This window comes from Uranotaenia lowii, chromosome 2 (assembly GCF_029784155.1).
Source record: "Uranotaenia lowii strain MFRU-FL chromosome 2, ASM2978415v1, whole genome shotgun sequence".
NCBI lineage: Eukaryota > Metazoa > Arthropoda > Insecta > Diptera > Culicidae > Uranotaenia > Uranotaenia lowii.
The window spans coordinates 276,881,235-276,890,100 of NC_073692.1; the positions used below are offsets into that span (position 1 = coordinate 276,881,235).

Here is an 8,866-nt window from a genome sequence, read left to right on the forward strand (position 1 = left end):
CTGTTTTTGAAAGAATATATGGTGAAACGAATTTTGGTGGTAATTTATAACGGCGCAATTCCTTGAGATAAAAACTGTTCGTTAGAACAATTGTCTCTTTTTTCTCGGCCTTTACCTTGGTTTTTCTTCACCTTGCTCCCTTATTGCAACATTTTGGTGATACAAAGTTGAAATAATATTGGATTGATTAATTGCGGATTTCTAACATGCCTACGGTCAAAGCTGTTAAGGATTCGAAGAATCCTTCGTTGAAGTATTTGATAGTCAAATTAAAGGAAATCCAGTCGTCCTTTTCTGATGTGTGGGAATTTGTGGAAACGTTTCAAGAGGATGCTACTCATGCGCAGATTTCGGTTCGACTTTCAGCGATTGATGATTTATGGGAAAGGTTTGGTGAAGTGTTGATCGATATCAAATCACATGAAGATTTTGTAGCGGATGTAGAGCTTTACGATAAGGAGCGAAAGGAGCTAAGTGATCGATATTATTTCGCAAAATCGTTTTTGATGGATAAAGCTAAGGTTCGTTTGGAGTTTTCTGATCTTGATCAATCCGTTCGTGCAGGTGAAACTAATAATCGCGGTGGTTTCGATCACGTTAGGCTGCCACACCCAAGTAACCATAAGCACTAAAACATAGCCCTTAATCAACACTATATTCCCATATATAACTCTGTATTAATGCTTGTTTTGCACTATATGCGTATATAATGCAGATTTAATGCTAAAAAGGCGAAATAGCGAGCTGATTAAGTGCTATCACAACATAGCCTTTAATAAGCATTACAAATGCTGAATTAGAGCACCGTCAAAACGTCATTTTTCGCAAGCCGTATAAAAGCATTAACAATGCATACTTAGAACACCTTTTGATTATTTAATTTTTTTTTTGAATTATTAAAATGGACAAAAATTAAAAAATAATAATTATTATCTACAACATCAACCAACCTGCTGAATGAAGGATTATGCCTGCTCAATGAATTCTCCTATGAAATAAGAAGTGATTATAATTGAATTATGGAATACATTTGATGAGTCTCGAACCGAGGATCCCGCAGCAGCCTTTATCTTTCCTTGCGCCTTTACCATTTCGACCACTCTTGATACTGATAACATGGGTGAAAAAACCCGTACTTCAAGCACTTCAAGTACTGTTCGGGTCACGCCACTCTTAATGCTTGTTAACTTTATAAAGTAGCTCTATATGTGCATATAGTGCTCTCATTAGTGCTAATTTTCTTTATTGCTTATATGCATTAATAATGCTTATATAAAACTAAAATGCATCATGATTGTTGATTTGATGCCAACTTGCATTAGAAAAGTTGATTTCCTGCTAACTTGCATTAACAATGTTGATTTAATGCTGATTAAGGGTTTTGGCTTAATGCTTATGGTTACTTGGGCAGATCAAACTGCAGTCTTTCAATGGAAATATTGACGAATGGCTTGGGTTTCGCGATCTTTACATCTCACTTATCCATTGTAAACCTGATTTGCCAGAGGTAGAAAAATTCCACTACTTGAAAGGTTGTCTCCAAGGTGAACCAAAATCGTTGATTGATCCTCTACAAATCACAAGAGCTAACTACGTAGTTGCATGGGATATTCTTTTAAAGCGGTACAACAACAGCAAACAACTGAAAAAGAGGCAGGTACAATCGCTTTTCAAGTTGTCTTCGGTGAGCAAAGAGTCCGTTAATGATCTTCTTCAACTATTAGAAGGGTTCGAGAGAATAGTTAACACTTTGGATCAGGTATTAGAAGCAAAGGATCACAAGGATCTTCTATTGGTGAACTATCTCGTGTCTCTCCTTGATCCAGTAACTCGTAGAAGTTGGGAAGAAGAATCAGCCTCCAAGGAAGAAGATACTTTATCCGATTTAACAGATTTTCTGCACAGGCGGGTTCGAGTTTTGGAAGCTCTTCCACCAAGGTTGAATGATACTAAGGGTGCACCTCCACAAATGTCAGCTAAACAGAGAGTCAGTGTCAGAACATTTCATAATAATGTGAATATGAATGGGTCTAAATGTTTTGCTTGTAATGGTCAGCATCCCTTGCATCAGTGTCAGAAATTTTTGAAATTGTCTGTGTCAGAAAGGGATTCGGTTTTGAGAAATCACTCTTTATGTCGGAACTGTTTCAGAACATCTCATATGGCTCGAGATTGTCAGTCAAAGTTTTCGTGTCGGAATTGTGGAGGTCGCCATCATACTCTGGTGTGTTTTAAGGGTAAAAACGGAGAAATTTCGGAATCTTCAAGGTCAGGTGAAACCAATGGCACTTCTAAGAGAGGAGAAACATCTTGTCAGGTTTCTAACACAGCTTCATCATCATGCTTGACATCGGGTGTCGGGCGCAAGGCTAATTGTCGGGTTCTTTTAGCAACTGTCGTGGTTCTCTTAGAAGATGAAATGGGAAATAGATATCCAGCTCGAGCGCTGCTCGATTCGGGATCAGAAAGCAATTTTATGTCGGAAAGATTGAGTCAGCGTTTGAAGATGAGTCGGAAAAGGGTAGATGTTGCGATACTTGGTATTGGTCGGACATCTACCAGGGTTAACCACAAGGTTCAAGCAGTGGTGCGATCAAGGGTGAACAGTTACGTTAAGGAAATGGAATTCCTGGTTTTACCCAAGGTAACGGTCGATCTGCCAACTGCTACGGTTTCAACGGATGAATGGTCATTCCCGAATGGTATTGAGTTAGCGGATCCATCATTTTTTGAGTCGAAGGTGGTGGATTTGGTGTTAGGTATTGAGTCGTTCTTCGACTTCTTCGAAACGGGAAAACGGATTTCCATCGGAGACCAATTGCCTACACTAACAGAGTCAGTTTTCGGTTGGGTTGTTTCTGGAGGTTTATCGCAAGAGACTTCAGCACGGATTGCTTGCACTGTTTCAACGACAGAGTCTCTTGATACTCTTGTCGCTCGGTTCTGGGCTTGTGAGGAGCTAGGTTCGGAAAACCTTTACTCACGAGATGAAAAGCGTTGCGAGGAAATTTTCCAGAAAACGGTACAGAGAGACGGCGATGGAAGGTACACAGTCTCTCTTCCTAAGAACGAAGAGGTTTTCCCCAACTTAGGCGATTCGAGGGAAATAGCCTTACGGCGCTTGGGCGCAACCGAGCGCAGACTAGCTAGGAGTCCGGAATTGCATGAGCTGTATACCAAGTTCATGGACGAATATATACAGCTAGGGCACATGAGAGAAGTAAATGAAACGTCAGATACTAAACGCTGTTTTTTGCCACATCATCCGGTCGAGAAGGAGAGTAGTACGACTACTAAGTTGCGTGTAGTATTCGACGCCTCGTGTAAAACTACACCTGGTATTTCATTAAACGATGGGTTATTAACAGGTCCGGTTATCCAGGATGATCTTAGGGCGATAATACTCCGCTGTCGAATGTGTCAGATCATGGTCGTGGCTGACGTCGAGAAAATGTTTCGACAAATCAACGTAGCAAAGGAAGATCGCCCACTTCAGTCAATTCTATGGAGGAATTCACCATCGGAACCAGTAAAGACTTTCGAACTGAACACGGTAACGTACGGTACTAAACCAGCTCCGTTTTTAGCTACTCGTACTCTAAAGCAGTTGGCGTTAGACGAAGCAGAGAGATTTCCACTGGCCTCGCGGGTATTTTCGGAAGATACATATATGGACGATGTTGTATCTGGTGCAGACGATGCAAAAGCAGCACTCAAACTGAGAATTCAGTTAGATAAAGCTGCAAAAGCTGGAGGATTTCGGTTACGAAAATTCGCATCAAATTGTGCAGAAGTCCTGCAAGGGCTTCCACAAGACAGTGTAGCTATAGAAGAGTCTTCAGATAGATCAGAGAAAGATCCTTCAATGAAGATACTTGGGCTCACATGGTTACCGAAACCTGATGTCTTCAAGTACAACTTCAACATCCCTGAAATTCCAAAATCCACGGTTTTAACAAAACGCAAGGTGCTGTCGGTAATAGCTACGCTTTTCGACCCATTGGGACTTCTTGGTGCTGCAATAACAACTGCTAAAATATTTATGCAGCAATTGTGGACGTTAAGGAATAGCGACGACCAAAGATTGGACTGGGATCAGCCATTGCCTCCAACGGTGGGTGAGGATTGGCTGAAGTACTACGAACAACTGGTTTCTCTCAACAACATTCGTATCAAACGGTGCAACATAATCCCAGGAGCCATCTACATGGAAATCCACTGTTTTTCGGACGCTTCGGAGAAGGCGTATGGTGGCTGCGTCTATTTGAAAAGCGTCAACCCAAATGGAGAGGTTAAGATTTGTTTGTTGTCTGCCAAATCGAGGGTATCTCCGCTAGCAAGTCAGTCAATTCCACGTTTAGAATTGTGTGGGGCATTACTAACTGCCGAACTTTTCAAATTTGTTCAGGAATCCATGAAGTTCGAATATCCAGTTTACTTCTGGACAGATTCCACGTGCGTGTGGCGATGGTTACAGGCTGTTCCATCTACTTGGACTACCTATGTGGCAAATCGAGTTGCCAAAATACAAAATCTCACAGAGGGATGTGAATGGAGGCATGTCCCTGGCGTCGACAACCCATCAGATCTGATTTCCCGCGGCATTTCTCCCGCCGAAATAGGTCATTCTCGTTTATGGTGGGAAGGTCCGTCCTGGTTAGCACTTGAAAAGGAAAACTGGCCAGAACTACCAGATAATCACTTAACGGAGATTGGCGAAGAGGAAAAGCGCCGAACAACAGTAACAGTATTGGCAACAAACACTTCCAAGCATGAGTCAGATTTCAATTGTTGGTATTTTAGCTTGTATTCGGATTACACTAAAATGGTCAGATGTACGGCTTACTTGTTAAGATTTATGAAGCTGTTAAGGTCAAAGCGTCAGGTCAAATTTCAACCTTTCCTACAAACAGCTGAGATGGATGAAGCTGAAAGAGTTTTAGCGATGTGTGTTCAAAAAGAGTGTTTCGCTGAGGAATTGAAGGCTCTTTCCAAGGGCGATTTTGTGTCAAGGCAATCGAAACTCAGGTGGTTCAATCCCAAAATATTCCCCGATGGTTTGTTGAGAATTGGTGGTAGATTGAGCAATTCGACCGAGTCAGAAGCGGCAAAACATCCGATAGTCTTACCAGCCCGTCACGATTTCACTCGACTAATCCTAGAACACTTTCACCGTCACTTTGGCCTTTGGGTGGAAGAAGCGTAGCTCGGCAGGTTATTCAAAAATGTCACACATGCTTCAAGGCTCGCCCACACCAATTCAGCAGTTCATGGCAGAACTGCCGGCTTCACGCGTAACGGTATCGCGTGCATTTTGTAAGACAGGAGTGGATTATTTCGGTCCAATATACATCCGCCCGGCTCCCAGACGCCCAGTAGTAAAGGCATACGTTGCTATTTTTGTGTGCATGTCAACTAAAGCAGTACATCTTGAGCTTGTGTCAGATCTATCCACAGAACGGTTCGTACAGGCCTTGCGCAGGTTTGTCGGAAGAAGAGGAAAATGCTCAGAGATATTTTCAGACAACGGTACGAACTTTGTCGGAGCTAGAAATCAAATGTCGGAATTGTTTAGTCTGTTGAAGAGTCAGAATCATAGAGAAAAGGATTACAAGGAATGTGGTAACGATGGAATCAAGTGGCATTTCAATCCCCCTAGTGCCCCACATTTTGGAGGTTTGTGGGAGGCAGCGGTGCGTTCCGCAAAAAAGCATATTTTAAGGGTTATCGGGGAAAATCCTGTGAGTACGGAAGATTTCACGACGCTTCTAGTTCAGGTTGAAGCTTGTTTGAATTCGCGGCCCATTACACCACTTTCGAACGATCCTAATGATCTAGAACCTTTGACACCGGGTCATTTTATAATCGGAGAGTCCTTACAGTCCAAGCCAGATAAATCCTACGAAAAAACCCCAGATAACAGGCTCAACCAAATGCAGCTGATGCAGAAAAATGTTCAGCTGATTTGAAACCGGTGGCGTAGGGAATATTTATGTCTACTTCAAGCTAGAACAAAAAGATGGAAACCTTCTGTATCTGTTGATATTGGTAGCCTAGTCATCATTAAAGATGAAAATGTTCCTCCCTGTAGATGGAAAATAGGCAGAGTTGTTGAGCTTCACCCGGGACAGGATGGTATCACTCGGGTTGTTACGCTGAAAACGGAGTCAGGTTTAAAAAAGCGACCTGTTGAAAGGTTGTGTCTCTTACCAATGTCAGATTGTAATGAAAATACAGATCAGAATGCGTCAGAAAATCAAACAGAATGAATTATGTCAGCTATCCGTCAGAACGGTGTCAGATGTTGTGTCAGATTGGGAAATGAGAATATCCAGATTGGAATATCTTTGGTCAGAATAATGTCAGACTTCTGGTTGGATAAAATGGAAAATATGTCTGACTTTAATGTCGGTTGATAATGAATATTAAGTCTGATGAGTATATAAAAGTCAGTCCGAGGTTAGTAAGTAATTGAGTCAGTTAAGTTCACCAACAAATTCTCACAAGTCATTCTTAAGGTAAAATTTAATAGATACAGAAATTCACAATTAATTTCTGGGTGGGTGAGGATGTTCTGTTTGGGAACCACTGTACCGTAGCATAAACCCGATTAATGAGAAGCGGAGGTATTGTCAGAGAAACCATCGAGAAGTTGATCATCGAAGATCAGCAATGATCATACTGACGACCGATAAGAGCGTGAGTTCTCCGATAACAATTGGATTGCTCGAACAATACCCGCAATTTACCACTGCACAGCTGCTTTACCGAGGACCGATGAGACAGTTGACCATCCACTACCGATCGACACCGAACTCGTCTGAACCCTAGCCGGGTAGTAAAAGGCTTCTTTTAAAGTTTATAGTTAAGTTTAATTTAGCGTTAAGAAAAAGAATCGCTAATATAGAGTAAATGTTAAGCTAATCCGCGAGTTATTTTAATTGCGCCGAGAATCCTATCTTCCAAGGGGAAAAATTTGCATGCTGCACGACGACCACTGGTTGAATTTTTGGGCTATAACGACGGTTGGCTTCCAGGTCGGACAAGCCATCCCCCGACGGATATTCTGGCATCAGGTTGGTGGTAAGAGGCCCATCCGGACATAAACAAATGCACTTTAAAGGAAAAATAATAAAAAAATTATTCCGTAAGTGGCCCTTATTCTGCGCCGCGCGTGACATGATGATTGTCGAGTCACCGTGAGCTTTGTTACCTTATTCCCGGAGTCGGTGTGGGTGAAGTGACAGGTGCTCATTTGTGAGTGAGTGACCAAATGAACTCATGTGTCTAACCGGCTTGGTTTGATTTGTTTTGTAATCGCTTTCAAACTTTTAAATTAGTTTTTAATTCAACTAGTGAGATTTTCGAATCGGAAAAGGCTACCGTCGAATTGTACGATCTGAGCAAGACATTTGAGCTGGACATGTTCAGGAGTTCAGGAGTGCAGCGGATGGTGTGAAAAAACAACCAAGTTTCTTGTTGATACGATCATATCTAGTCAGAGAAAAACACGCTAAACGAATGCACGAGTCGTCTCGGCTGCTGTCCCGACAAACCGGTGTTGTAATGTACCAGAAAAAGAAAGCATTTTACAACAAGTAAGTTTAATGAAAAATAACAATGACCCGAGCAAATCCAGATTTATTTTTTTGCACTTTCCGTTGGGTTGAAATGAAGGTGGCAGATTTTGTTAGCATCATGGAATACCGCCGAAAATTGGAAGCAACCGGACACAAAGTATTGGTCACCATAATTGTTGGGGAAGTTCCCTATCAGCTATCAGATGCGGATGCGATCCAGGAAACATGTTCGTCAGAAAGCTTCAGTTCCAGGAGATGATTACTCGTTGAAAGGATTATCACCAAAACCTTCATATAAAAATTGTGCTACCTATTATTGTTAGATTATAATTTTGGATTTTGATTTCTAAAATAAATAAATTTTTATACGTAGAAACAAACTTCAAATTCAGATATGCAAATCAGCTCTTTAAATCGTTTTGCGTTACAAATTTTGTTTTCACAGAATGCAAAAAAATATTTTCTCTTAAAGGGTAACTAAATTTATCCAGTTGTTCTAAAAATTCTCATACTTAACTGTGATAAACTATTCAGATCCTAACTTTATGAAAAATCTTCATTGAATTTCTATCTCGTCACCACCTGAAAAGGTACCGACAATTGTCACCTAAAATCGTCACCCGAATGCGACGATTCTCACCCACGGTGACTACGAGAATAGGAGCTCACCAAGTTCATCCGACGTGACGTTCCTCACCTAAACCGACTACCGGAATAGAGCGACTTGGGTGACTCGACTATCATCAGGTCACGCGCGGCGCAGAATAAGGGCCAGTGTTTTGATGAATTTTCGAACTTTCGTCGAGTACCACTCATCATAGTTTGGACACCTCAGCGGCCATTTTGTTCCACAATCTCTTCATCTCTGTTGCATCCCGATTGTTGCATTCTTCTTCATCTTCTGCTTGACAATTGCCCAAAATTTTTCGATAGGGCGGAATTGGGGGCAGTTGGGTGGGTTGATGTCCTTTCGACAAAATCCACCCGTTGGCCCGATACCAGTGTAGTACCTATGTATTTGCTGTAGTGGCAGCTTGCCAAATTTGGCGAAAACTTAACTGGTCCTTTGTGGGATCTAATGTGCGGAAAAAAAACGTTTTTCAGGAACTCTTCCTTGTACATTTCGGAGCCCATGGTCTTGTTTTGCACAAAAACCGGGGTTTTTCGTACGCAGCTGCAAAAACCTTGCCAGATCAAATACTTTCTTGCAAACTTATCGGCAAAAACGAATTCGAACTTGCCGGGGACATCACCCCGACCAGTTTAGTGCACCACTGCAGTGGCTT

At 41.8% G+C, this 8,866-nt stretch overlaps 1 protein-coding gene across 1 annotated transcript; it reads left to right on the forward strand.

Moving 5' to 3' along the window:
- The first annotated feature begins 206 nt into the window (after positions 1–206).
- LOC129742713 (uncharacterized) lies at positions 207–5,969 on the forward strand. Its single transcript, XM_055734657.1, has 4 exons — positions 207–521; positions 1,412–1,987; positions 2,237–4,741; positions 5,163–5,969. The coding sequence occupies exons 1-4, from the start codon at positions 207–209 to the stop codon at positions 5,967–5,969; spliced, it is 4,203 nt and encodes a 1,400-aa protein (XP_055590632.1).
- The last annotated feature ends 2,897 nt before the right edge of the window (positions 5,970–8,866 follow it).

Excerpts from the sequence above, each read along its gene's own strand:
- LOC129742713 (XM_055734657.1), top strand. The coding sequence starts at position 207 with ATGCCTACGGTCAAAGCTGTTAAGGATTCGAAGAATCCTTCGTTGAAG. Across the intron at positions 1,988-2,236 it reads AAATGTCAGCTAAACAGAGA|GGTAAAAACGGAGAAATTTC; the intron begins GTCAGTGTCAGA and ends GTGTGTTTTAAG. Across the intron at positions 4,742-5,162 it reads AGGAAAAGCGCCGAACAACA|AACACTTTCACCGTCACTTT; the intron begins GTAACAGTATTG and ends GACTAATCCTAG.